The sequence below is a fragment of the Prionailurus bengalensis genome, chromosome B1 (assembly GCF_016509475.1).
Source record: "Prionailurus bengalensis isolate Pbe53 chromosome B1, Fcat_Pben_1.1_paternal_pri, whole genome shotgun sequence".
In the NCBI taxonomy this organism is placed as follows: Eukaryota; Metazoa; Chordata; class Mammalia; order Carnivora; family Felidae; genus Prionailurus; species Prionailurus bengalensis.
The window spans coordinates 35,832,452-35,845,100 of NC_057344.1; the positions used below are offsets into that span (position 1 = coordinate 35,832,452).

General features: G+C 55.2%; 1 protein-coding gene across 1 annotated transcript; it reads left to right on the forward strand.

Annotated features, from left to right (window-relative positions):
- Window positions 1-319: 319 nt before the first annotated feature.
- Window positions 320-11,815, forward strand: LOC122472462 (phytanoyl-CoA 2-hydroxylase interacting protein). The gene is made up of 5 exons (XM_043562040.1): window positions 320-689; window positions 4,390-4,583; window positions 5,837-6,011; window positions 7,867-7,984; window positions 9,676-11,815. Exons 2-5 carry the CDS (start codon window positions 4,419-4,421, stop codon window positions 10,208-10,210), a joined length of 993 nt encoding a protein of 330 aa, XP_043417975.1. The 5' UTR covers window positions 320-689; window positions 4,390-4,418; the 3' UTR covers window positions 10,211-11,815.
- The last annotated feature ends 834 nt before the right edge of the window (window positions 11,816-12,649 follow it).

The window sequence follows — 12,649 nt, forward strand, 5'->3', positions numbered from 1 at the left end:
ATGGCTCCCCTTCCCTTCCCCCAGTCAGAATCCCTGTTTAGGGGCTCCCAAGGCTTTGAGCACAGCTCCACCCCTCTCCCAGCACCTAAAGTTTGGGGGCTGCATTCAAGTGAGAGATTTCCAAGTAGGGGTGTGTTAGAGGGACTTCTGAGGGCAGCTTGTCCTGGAAAAACAAGGAAAAGAGTGGCAGCCACCGCTGCTATCTCTGAGGACATCACCGTAGCTTCCCAGGAGACCCTCTGCCCTTTCCCCTCCCACACCAGCCCAGGAGAGCGAGCGAGCAGAGCGATCAGGGACCCAGCTTGCTTATCGTCACCTGACGCTGGGCAGCCACTGATCCCATTGGTGGAGCCAGATTCAGTCTGGCTCTCTCGTTCTTTCTCGCCTTCTCTGCCTCTCTCTCTCTCCTCCACGCTGCTTTGATTTCGCTCTTGCCTCTCCTTGCGCTCGGCTGGGAACATCGCCTCTCTGGGGGCAGCAGCAGTGCGCTGCAGAGCCGGCAGGAGCTGCCTGCCGGGGCATGGAAGAAGCCTCTTTGGCAGCCTCGAGAGGAGCGAGAGGAGAGCGAGCGCGCCTCTGTCTGTGACCCAGGCGTCGCCGCTGCCCCTCTCCCTGGGGAGCACATCCACACAGAGGTCTCTCCCTTCCCTCCCTTCCAGGTCTTCCTCTGCAGAGCCCAGTGGAGCCAGGTGAGTGCCCTTTCTCCCCAGAGCATCCTGCTGTCAATTCTGAGAGGGACTCAGGTGGCAAGGGGCTAGGAGGTGGGGGCACCAGGGGCCTGCCACTGCCCACGGTACCCACCTGGATTGCCAGGGCCAACGACCTTGTCCCCTGTTCCCCAGGGCCTTGGCAAAGAGGTTAACCCCCGGATCCAGTCCCCGGGGCACCACAGTCAGTCACCCCGTGACCATTCTGCTGCAGTCAGCGATGCCAACAGGGACAGTGGGGTGGGGAGAGACTTCCCTCTGGCTTGTGGGTGGCTTTTCTGGATGGGCATGGGCAAAGGGTATCCGTGTGCACGGCATGTATGCATGCTTGCGAGGAGCCTGGAGGTTTGCTTGCGTAGATAGTTCTGTATGTACACGCCTGTGCTCATGTGTGGGTCTCCACAGCTGTGTGGCATGTTTAGGAACATACGTTTCTTGTACATGTGAGGTATGTGTGTGTGGGGGGGTCACTTATCTGAGTAGCCTTTGGGTTATGTGGGCGGGGGCAGTGTGAGGCAGTATATTTATGGGGTGGACATATCACTTGTCATGTGTGTGGGAGTACATGGTGAGGGAGGGAATGCGTGCAACCAAAGCATTTCTATGTGGGGAGGGGCGACTCCAGAGCAGAAAGGGATAGGTAGGTGGAGAGTGTGGGCAGAAGCCACTGTCTGTGGGCAGCCTCTCATAGGTGTGCAAACCTGTTGGCACGGGAAGGATCAGGGCTGGCAGAGTGTGGCTAGAGACAAACCACATTTCCATAGCTGGGGTCTTTGAGCCTGGGGAAGACTTGAGAGAGAATATCAGAATATGGGCAGAGGTTGACGTGCGTGTGAATACACATGTGTGTTGAAGCAGGCATATGGGTTTTGTATGCCTTCTGTGGAGGTAGGACGCGCCTGTGGCTTTCTCTTCCCTCCAAATATAGCTTGTGAGAATGTGTGCCTGTATATGTGTGTGCGTGAGCCTATGAACTTGAACATGTGTGGGTCTGTGTGGAGGTGACAGCTTGTAGAGGGGAAACTGTGGGACATTCTTAGAATGTGGAACGTGGCGGAGGCACCCGAGTGCGTAGGTGAGTGAGTGGGACCGAGAATGTCCGAGGAGGTGTGTGCAGCCCGTGTGCGGCAGGTGTGGGCGGGCACATTCAGTGTATGTGTGCGTGTGTGTATACGTGTGCACGCACACATGTGCCTACCTGTGTGTGGGTGTGTAAATGCTTGTCTTGGCAGCGTGGGTGTTTCTCAGGTCCTGTCTCAACCTGTCCCTCACACCCCGACCTTCCCCAGTCACTTGGACTTGGAGAACTGGGGCTCACACCCACCCTTGGTCCACCCTGGCTTTGCTGTTCTCCCGAGTGTCACTCATGACCACTCTCCCAAACTAGCATGGGGGAGTAATCTCAGCTTTTCTAGAACTGTAGAAAGAAAGGATGAGCCAGGTCCTGGAGATGCACCCCCCCCCTTGCAAAGATGGCTGCCCCGTCTCTGGAGGAGACTCTGAAGAGAGGAGTATTGAGGAATAGGTGTCCACATGTGGGGTAGGCATAGACTGAATCCCCTGTGGATGGGAGGTGGTGGCTCAGGCCCTTTCTAGCGTGGGATTGTGTCTGTGTTGGTGTGTTGTGTTGGTGCATGTGTGTGTGTGTGTGTGTGTATGTGGGTGCATGCGTGTGTCTCCCTGGGGAGCTTCTCACAGGGAGCCCAGAGGATAGCAACTCCCCACGTCTCCACATCTGTCCCCATGAATTGCAAACTGGTTTATTATCATCCAGTTGTTTACCAATCCTATTCTGTTTTATTTTTGGGTGGACCTGGTAGCACCCCCATGCTTGTTTACCGTAGGATTCTCTGTGCACAAGCCACCGGCATTTGGCTGGACTTCACAACAGGCAGGCTCACGCTTTAGGGTAAGAAGCTCAAATGAAACAAGGGCTCAGGGGACACCCTGGAATAGGTAAAAGCCATCACCCATATCCTTCACCCTGTGCCTGCCACTCAGGCAGCCCACGGATGAATTTAGAGGTATTAGGCTCCACAACAGGCTTAATTGACAGGAGAGTGTGGGTTGGATCTTCTGGAAGCTATAAATAGAAGTACCTGCTTTCGAAGGTACAAGGTACCCTTACCCTTAGCACCTGGGCAAAGAGAAGAGAAGAAGCAGAAGGGGAGAAAAGGAAACCACTTTCCAGAAAGCTGAGGTGTGCTTGGACGGGGCTTGAGAAAGAACCAGGAAAGCATGAGCTTCACTGGGCACTAAGCAAATGCCCGGGAGCAAGTCCAACCCACATTCATGTTCTTGTCCCAGAGACAGTCTCTCCCCACTCCCTCTCCCTTCCCCACCCTGTTTCCCAGACCTCATGAGCCAGGCCACAGTCAAGGACAGGGTCAGATCTTCCTAGCAAAAGCACAGGTGAGTGACAGTGCTATGGTCCTTTTATACCTGGAAGAGCAGCCGGGGTAGAAAAAGCAAAGGTGAGAGAAGAGGAAGGTGAGAGAAAATGCAGTTACTTGAAAGGGAAGGATAGAAGGAAGAAAAATAAATAGCAATAAAACCATGTGCACCTATGCATATACACATGCCACACATGTCACACACACACGCACACGCACACACGAGGGGACACAACCTTGGCTTAATGATAAAGAGTTTGAGCTCTGGAGTCAGATGTGAATTCAAATCATTTTTTAGGCTGTGTGACCTTTGGCATCTTGGTACCCCCCCACACCTCAGTTAACCCATCTGTAAAATGGGGATAGGGGCCCCTGAGTGGCTCAGTCAGTTAAGCATCCGACTCTTTATCTCAGGGGCTTGAGTTCAAACCCCACATTGGGCTCTGTGCTGGGCATGAAGCCTACTTTAAAAACAAATAAATAAAATAAAATGGGGGGCAATAAGAGTACCTACCTATTGTGAGGTTTGCACGATATGATGCTTATGCAGTTATTATTACCACACAGATGCCTGAGGAAAATGTCAAAGGTAAAACCAATTATTTAAACAAGTCAAGCAACAGAGGATCAGCTGAAAGGAGAGAGTGATAGTTGAAAAGTCATGGGTGAAAGAAGAGCTGTGGCCCACGCTGCCCCCTCCCGCCACCAGTGTATCCAAGGGCATCTCCGTGGCACTTGTCCTCCTAGCCCTGCATCTTGGTGACCCTCCCTGAGTCACCCCTAGAGACGAGGGTGGCCCAAGCCGGAGCGACCTGTCACCCTTGGCCTCTCGGCTGCCAGTGCCCTCTGCCTGCCTCAACCCTCACACCGGTCTCCTCCGTGGGTGCTTCCTGTCTCTCCTACGCCTCGCACAGCTCTCCCCACCCCCACCCCCTTTCTCTTTTCACGCCTGCTGGCTGAGAGCCCCCCTCCTCGGTTCCATCTGCTGCAAATCTGTCCTGCCTGGCGTCTGCAGCATTCCCACTGCCTTTGCCACCTGTCAGGTGCGTCTGCTCAGCAGACCCCTCTGAGGAGAGCCAAGAACCCCCCAGGGGGGACACCCCATCCCACCTTTGGTCTTACCCCTCCACCGTGCAATCTTCCCATGCAATCTTCCCATCAGATTGGATGAGGCAGGTGTAATCAGTGGATTATCCCCAAGGTTCCAATTTGCAAGAGATGGTGGGAGCAAGACATTCCAGAAAATTCGGTGGCAGGGAGGAAGCTGCTAATTCTTCCTCTCCCATCAGTCCCCAAAGGAGCCAAGCCACAGGGGAGCATGGAGCTGCTGTCCACGCCCCACAGCATCGAGGTCAACAACATCACCTGTGACTCCTTCCGCATCTCCTGGGCCATGGAGAACAGTGACCTGGAGAGGGTCACCCATTACTTCATTGACCTTAACAAGAAGGAGAATAAGAACTCCAACAAGTTCAAGCACCGGGTGAGTGGAGGGTGTGCAGAGGGCCTCTTGTTTACACCCCTCCTTAAAGGGAGCAGGGTGATGGAATGCTTGTGGGTGATCGTCGGGAGTCAGAGAAGCCTGGTTCAGATTACCCTGTGTAATCTTAGGAAAGTTCTTTAGCCTCTCTGAGCCCAAGTTCCTTCACTGGTAAAAAGGGAATAACAATGCCAGCCCCCGCAGGCTTGTGAGAGGCTTTGGTGAGGTAATGTTTGCGTGGTGTCTGGCTTGGGGCCCAGCCACCATGGACACCATTATCGGCATCAAGACTGGGCTTCAGACGGATCAGGAAAACCTGGGCAGGGGGGAGGGGCGGGGGGTGTGGGGGTGTGTGGGGGGGCACAGACATCACACTTGGGGCTGGTGTCTCAGGATCCAACAAAGCCCCCGACTCAGGAAGCAGCTTTGTTGTTGACTGTGTGGGCCACTCGGGCCATGGGCAGGGGTGGAGCCCTTTGCTTGGTCCTCAAGGACGCCTCTTAGGCCCCTGTGATCCTCTCTGGCCCTGGCCCTCTGGCTTAGTGGTGTGGCTGGGTTTAGGAAAGAAACATGAGAGAGTCCTCCGCTGGCTGGAGTGTCCTTTCCCTGGGTCAGAGCAGTGTGGGGGTGGGCGGGAGGAAGGCTCCCACCTTCTCAAGCTGGCAGAGATGAAGGGGGAAGAGTGAGGTGGGAAGGAGCTGGTTCCCACGACGACCGTATCATGTGGGTTACTCACCCTCTCTCTCTTTGGAACTGGCTCTCCCGATCTGGGTGTCTTTTGGCAGGCCAGTTGCCACGGTGACGTGAATGTTCAACACCACCCCCTTAACCCTCCCCCCCCAAAGAATAAGGATATTTTCCCTTCCTCCCTGGCTCTCAGCATTTGCCGTTGCCGTGGAGACGGCACTGCAGTGTGCAGAGCTCTCGAAGTCTCCCTCGAAAACGGAGGTCTCACCGCCCTCAACTTTTCGGCCTCCACCCTAGTGGCCTTTCTCCCTAGTTCCCAAGAGAGTGGGTGTCAGGGGGCATTGATGAGGGGTGGAGGCTGGGGGCTATCAAAATGGCCTTCCCAATGGCCACTGCTTCCTTCCTCAGGAAAATGGTGGCCAGGGCACCAAGCCATTGAATCTTGGAGACTTTGGCCCTCCTCAGGTGGCCCAGGTGCCATCTGGGGAGTGTGAGGTCTGGCAGAATGCCAAGATTGGACGTGACTCCCAGTTTGACTCTTGGCTCTCCGTCTGTATCCCATTTCTCAGGATGTCCCCACCAAGCTTGTGGCCAAGGCCGTGCCACTGCCCATGACAGTGAGAGGCCACTGGTTCCTGAGCCCCCGCACAGAGTACAGCGTGGCCGTGCAGACCGCCGTAAAGCAGAGTGATGGAGAGTACCTGGTGTCGGGCTGGAGCGAGACAGTCGAGTTCTGCACTGGGGGTGAGGCCCTGCTGTCCTGCTGCTTTAGCACATCTGGCTTAGTTGTGATCTTACCCCAGCACACACTTAGGAACACCTGCTGTATACAGGCTCTATGCTCAGGCTGTCAGGGAGATACTCATGGATGAGCCTCGCGCCTGCCCGCAACAAACCTGCAGTCTGACACAGGAGGCAGACGTAAGCCCTGCTAAACATGTTGACAATACCATTCCCGTACAGGCATGGAATTACTTTTCTGGCTTGGGGCAAGCATGTTTTTCTGAACTGTAGTAAAATGCACACCAACACAAAATTTCCCATTTTAACCATTGTTAAATGTATAGCTCAGTAGTATTAAGTACGTTCACACTGGTGTGCCACTGACCTCCAGAACTATTTCAACTTCCCAAACTGAAACTCTAACCCCATTAAACAGCAGCTCTCCCTTCCCTCCTCACTCCAGTCCCTGGCAACCACCATTCCACTTTCTGGGTCTGTAAATTTGACTACTGTTGGTACTTCACGTGAGGGGAATCACAGTATTTGTTCTTCTGCAACTGGCTTATTTTGCTCAGCATAATGTCCCCAAGATTCATCCACGTTGAGCATATGTCAAAACGTCCTTCCTCTACAAGGCTGAACAATTGTATGTGCGGACTACACATTGTTCATCCATCGTCGGTAGATGGATACTCAGTAGGTCATCACATTTGCTTGTCTTGAGGCTCCACTTAGCCTGGAAAATGACCCCTGTTCGGTGGTCCTGCAAACCTCTTAGCAGAATTCAGTTGGCAAATTCCAGCATGAACAAACACCAGGCTTATGTGTACTTGGTCGTGGATGACCCACGATCTGCCCCACAATATTCCATTCCTTTGGTGTCCACAGTGAGAATTGCTCCAGATCTCTCTCTGTCACAAGGAAGGGGCAGGGAACATTCTTAGCCCCGGGCCTCTGAAGCTGCTGGTTCCATCCTCTGCCAAGGCCTATGCCCCAAGTCTCCTTGACATGCCATTCTCTTTTGAGTGGTGCTTTTTCTTAGCTCGGCTGCAAAACCCCACTCTCTGGAGGTGCTCCCACTCCTTGTGGGGAAAGCCTCTGGGTTTACCCCAGAACTCCACACGTGGTGGAAGTTTAATTCAAACTGGGGAGTTGGGGATGGCTGCAGTCCAGTCCACACTACTCTTGCCAAACCCAGCACCCTGGCCAGGGCTACATCAGCAAGGAGGAAAGGGCACCTTTTTCTAATTTGTACAAAGGCTCTGTCTTGGCTAGCAGCCACCCTGCCTGGGCCCCAGGGCCCCAGACTCTGATCCTGGCCCTGGGAGGTGTCCAATCTTACCATCCTGTTTCCAGCCTTCCCTGCTTCTCCTGGGGTGCAGATGCACTCACTGCCTCAGACCCTGGTCCGGCTAACCATTCACTTCAGTGCTCTGTGATCTCCTCATGAGCCCCCACCTGTAATTACCACTGGCTTCCACAGCCTTTTGCCTGCTGGGTTTGAGTTCTCCCTAGAGGACCTCAAATTCTCCCCTCTCAATCCTTCCTTTGCTTGCTGGTCCTCTTCACATGAGGATAGCTAGTGATTACAGCTCCTGGGGTCCCCAGCGTGATTGTCTAACTGGGCAGCCCCTGCCCCTTTCTGACTCAGAGCCCTGAGCCTCTGGCAGCGAGGGTGCAGAGGTGCACCCAGCTGTCCATGTTCCCAGCTGGGCCACCTGGCCTGTTCCTATGTGGTCCAAGGTGCTGTAACTCTTTGGTATCCCCTGTTGCTCTGAGGACAGTTGTGGGCTGGTGTTCAATGTGCACAGTGGGTGAGTGTGGGAGGCTGTGATGCTCAGTCTGGCCCTGGGCTTACCAGCCTGGACTCTTGCAGACTATGCCAAGGAACACCTGGCCCAGCTGCAGGAGAAGGCTGAACAGATCGCAGGCCGCATGCTCCGCTTCTCTGTCTTCTACCGCAACCACCACAAGGAGTACTTCCAGCATGCCAGGTACAGCATGGCCCCTAGCAGGGCCTGGGTCTCTCCTTCCTCCCCTGGCTCTGCTTTGCCCACACAGCCTGGCTGTCTGACATCACCCCCACCTTTTCATTGCCAGACCAGAGTCCCCATGGCATCTTATCACAGGCTGGCTCTGGGCGGGGGGGGGGGGGGTGGCTGGCTGTTTGGGATTGGGCTCCAAGGAAGGAGAGGACTCTCCTTGGGATGGGGCTGCCTGGGGGAACCATGCTAACTGGCCTGGGTGAACGAGATCTCGGGTTTGTTCCTCCTTTGGGACAGTTCCTTTCACTGGGTTCTAATGCCAAGGGTCAGCCATCTCTCCAGTTCAAGCCCTGGGTCCCTGGGGGAGGTGGTGAGGGTAGCACAGAGCGACAGGTTTCCATGCATGAAGGGTCATTGTTTTCCAACTGTGTGCTGGATAGCCTGGAGGCTCCAGGAAGCTATCTCAGGGCACTTTGGGGTGGGGGGAGAGGGGGGTACTGACGGGTTGTTGAAGAAATCAGGCTGAGTCTTGGTGGGCCCCACACCTATCATTCAGCTGGAGCATCTTCAATTTTATTGCCTATGGACCGCCTATGTATAATTTCCTTCGGGGAAGAAAGAGAGGGGCTCTGTAGTCCAGAAATATTCAATCCAATTGATGATCTGGTCCAACCCACTCAGCCTACAGATGGAGAGCCTGAAGCCCAGAAAGCCACTAGTTACTTGAGACTTCCAGGACCAGGCAAGGGTGAGGCTGGGTCTGGGGCTGCCCATCCTCCCCAGGCCTGCTGACACTGCTCCAAGACATTGTCCTTCTAAGGCTGGACTAGGGCAAGCTGCTACTCTTACTGTCTTTGTCATTGCATTCAGCTGGGGTGGGGCGTTCTGACCCTACCCCAGGGCAGCAGGGAACAAGGGAGATCTTTGGTGTTTGTACTAAAGAAGAGAGGCAGTGAGGTGTGTGGTGAGCTCACTGGCCCAGTTTGAGCTCCTCTTTCAGCAAGTAAGAAAGAGTCAGAAAGCACCCATATGTGCTAGGATATAAATGTGAATAAAGGCAGAGTGCCCCCTCTTGAAAACCTCAGAGTCTATCGGGGGGACAGTACAGACAGATGGAATGTAATGAGTGTGTGTGTGATTGTTGAGTAAAATTCAGTGTCTGCACATGGTTTTGTTGAATACAAATGCCTGATGCTCCTGGAAGATTTTGAGAGCAGGGGATACCTATGCTGGGCCTTGATGGATGATTAGGAATTTGCCAGGGTAGGTGAAAGGAGGTGGGAAAGGCAGTCCAGGCAGAGAGAAGAGCACTGCAAAGGCACAGAGGCAGGAAAGTTGGGGTTCACATGTGGCTGGAGGATCTTACCTATGGATGTGGGGGTGTTGGGAGGTGGGGTTAGAAAGGACAGATCGTGATAGCCCTGCTTTTCATGAAAGCCCCATTAAAGGGTTTTAAACTGGGGAGTGGTAGGTTCAGACATCTCCTCTGCGAAGGAGTGGGCTGCATCAGCCCATCTCCAGGGCTCTCCCTGCTCTCACATTCTGGAATGTTCTATTTGTGACTGATGGAGGCGGCAGCGGGTGGGAGAGCGGGGTGCTGCGCTGGCTCCCTTCTCAACCATACACAGCAGCCAAGCCTCAGCCCAGCTAACCAGCGGCATTTTCTCTTCCCTTTGGCATTTTTCCCCGGGGGTGGTTAGGACCCACTGCGGGAACATGCTGCAGCCCTACCTGAAGGACAACAGCGGCAGCCATGGCTCTCCAACCAGTGGCATGCTCCACGGCGTCTTCTTCAGCTGCAACACAGAGTTCAACACAGGCCAGCCGCCTCAGGACTCCCCCTACGGCCGCTGGCGCTTCCAGATCCCTGCCCAGCGCCTTTTCAACCCCAGCACCAACCTCTACTTTGCAGACTTCTACTGTATGTACACAGCTTACCACTACGCCATCCTGGTGCTGGCCCCCAAGGGCTCCCTGGGGGACCGCTTCTGCCGTGACCGCCTGCCCCTCCTGGACATTGCCTGCAACAAGTTCCTGACCTGCAGCGTGGAGGATGGGGAGCTGATCTTCCGCCATGCCCAGGACCTCATCCTGGAGATCATCTATACCGAGCCCGTCGACCTGTCCCTGGGCACCTTGGGGGAGATCAGCGGGCACCAGCTCATGAGCCTGTCCACTGCTGACGCCAAGAAAGACCCCAGCTGCAAAACCTGCAACATCAGCGTGGGCCGCTAGGGACTCCTGGGGAGGTGGGGGGCTAGAGAGAGATGACAGGCAGGGTGGCGATGGGTGGCCTAGGTTCAGGGAGCTGGCTTTCTCTCCCCTGCCCCCCCCCCAACCGCTCCCTCCACGCCACGGCCTCCCCCTTCCCCACCCCGCAGGCGTTAGAGGCAACAGAGGGCGGTCCCCTTGGTGGGCGTGGCCTATTCAACGTCTGGCGGACTTGGAAAGGCTTCTTAGCCGCGGTAGGTTGGTGGAAGGAGGGTAGATCTCTGGAGATTTCCCCATTCCCGGTTTCCCCGTCCTGCTGTTTCTTGCTTCATTCCGGCCTCCACTTAACGGAGACTCTCAGCCTGGGGGCTTTCGCTGAGCAGCCCACCCTAGCCAAAGCCCACGAGTTGCTTGCCCGCCCCCAGAGGCACAGCAGAGAGATGCGGGGTGCTCCTTTTTAGCCCCGCCCACCCCACTCAGGGCCAACCACAGAATGCCCCTCCCCGCTCTGCTGGGCCGGGGACCTCCCACTTCAGGCCTGGCCCTTTCCCTCTATACATAGCCTCTTGCACCGCTCTGCCCCCCAGCTGCTCCTTGACTCCCAGCACCCTCTTCCTGCATGGGGAGAGCTGTCCCTTCCTTTCTCCACCTGCCCTCTAGAAAGGGGCCCTCTTTTTCCTCTCGGCTTTGGGGGCTCCGGGATGTTGGGACTTTTCCTTTCTTACCTGGAGATGATAAATACCCCAGCATACCTTCTCTCTTGCTCAGAGCACTGAGGTCTGGTTCCCCCAATGGCAGCCACTGGGGTTGAGGAGGGGGAAAGAGACCCCTGAGACCCAGAGGTACCCCTTTTAGGCCAGGAATGGGCGGCCTCACGCTCCGAGGGGACCCAGTGTGGAACTAGAATTGAGGGCTTTCCCTAAGAGCCCTGGCACCCTGCCTGACTGTGCGCTTTGCTCGCTCTCTTTGCCACGGTTCCGTGACTGCCCTGTGCCCGTGTGTGACCTGGACTGTGGCTTCCCTGCCACCGCACCTCACACCCCACCCACTGGCACTGTCTACTCCCCACTGCGAGCCTGTTGGCAAAGAGCTCCTTCCCTGGGGAGTTCTTGATGAAGTCTTCCTGGGCTTCCCAGCGTTTTTGCCAATTTCCTACTTTTGTATGGGTCATGAGGGTGGTGAGGGTGAACCCCCGAGATAAGCGGACCAGGTCGGGGGGGTGTTGGGTAGAGGTGTGGATGAAGGCAGCTAGCTGTTTGGGGGATGACGGAGATGATGTCAGGCAGAGGACAACAGCCCCCACAGTGAGAGACGGATTTCTGTGATGAAGTACAGAAGGGGCCAGCAGGCCAAGGCCATATCTCAGTAAGGGCACAGGTGGGACAGCTGGTTGCCTCTTGTGTAGCCACAGGGAGTGGTGTGGTCAGCTGTCTCTGTGGCACAGAACAGGTCTGGGGGCCCTGGGAGATGCATGGAGGAGAGGACATGGGCCCCCAGGCCTTTTCTGCCTCTGCTGACAGCATTGCTGTGGGGGTGGCCCACTGCTCTCCCCTGGCCCTGTGTCTGCCCTGAGCTGGGGGCACACCCGCCTGTGTTGTGCTTGCATCAATAAACCACCATGGCCTGAGAGCCCCGACTCTCTTTGGGCTCTGGGAGGGGTAGTTCTGACTAGGCAAGTTGCACAAGCACAGAGGAACTCAAATGGGGATGCCCCCCAGGACAAGACATCTGGAACTGTCTCCAAGGGTGTTCCAAATCTTGCTGTGGGAGGCAGAGCTCAGAGAGCAGAGCCATATCTCTAGCTTGGAAGGGACTTTGAAGGTCTTTTGGTACTTATGACCTTGCACTTTGCAGAAGGGGAAACTGAGGCTTCTTAGAGGAGAACCTACAGCAATCTGGAGACCTAACCAAGGTCCTCTTTTTGGAGCCCTTCCCAGTGCAGCAGCCTGACACTGCATCAACCCCAGATGCTACTGAATTTCCCTCCCCCAGAGCCCAAATGTCCCCTCCCCAGCAGGGCTCCTCATTTGCAGATCTGAGTCACCTCTGCGTCTATTATTATGGACTTATTAAAATTATCCTCTGCCAGAGTATGAAAGCTCCAGAAAAATTAGAGTCACCTCACTGACACTTGCCTGGGCTCAGGGCCAAATGAACATGTGTCATCCAGAGCTTGGGGCATAGCCTCCTTGGGCTAGGGGAAAGCTGAAGGGCAAATGACCACTTCCTGAGGGCCTATTATGGGCCAGGCATCTGGCCAGGTGCTTTCACACACATCAGCTTCACAATGGCCCTGTGCTGTAGTATTCCCACTTAACAGATAAAGAAACTGAGGCACAAAGAAGTTAAAAGGATTGCCAGGTAGGCGACAGTGCCTGGGTTTGATTCAGAGGCTGGAATCTTCCCATTGCACTGTCCTGTCCTCCCTCATGTATGCCAGGGACCACCTGGGCTGTAAGACAT

Coding starts and splice junctions, on each gene's coding strand:
- LOC122472462 (XM_043562040.1), top strand. CDS start 4,419: ATGGAGCTGCTGTCCACGCCCCACAGCATCGAGGTCAACAACATCACC. Junction 4,584..5,836: donor CCAACAAGTTCAAGCACCGG/GTGAGTGGAGGG, acceptor CCCATTTCTCAG/GATGTCCCCACCAAGCTTGT. Junction 6,012..7,866: donor AGTCGAGTTCTGCACTGGGG/GTGAGGCCCTGC, acceptor GGACTCTTGCAG/ACTATGCCAAGGAACACCTG.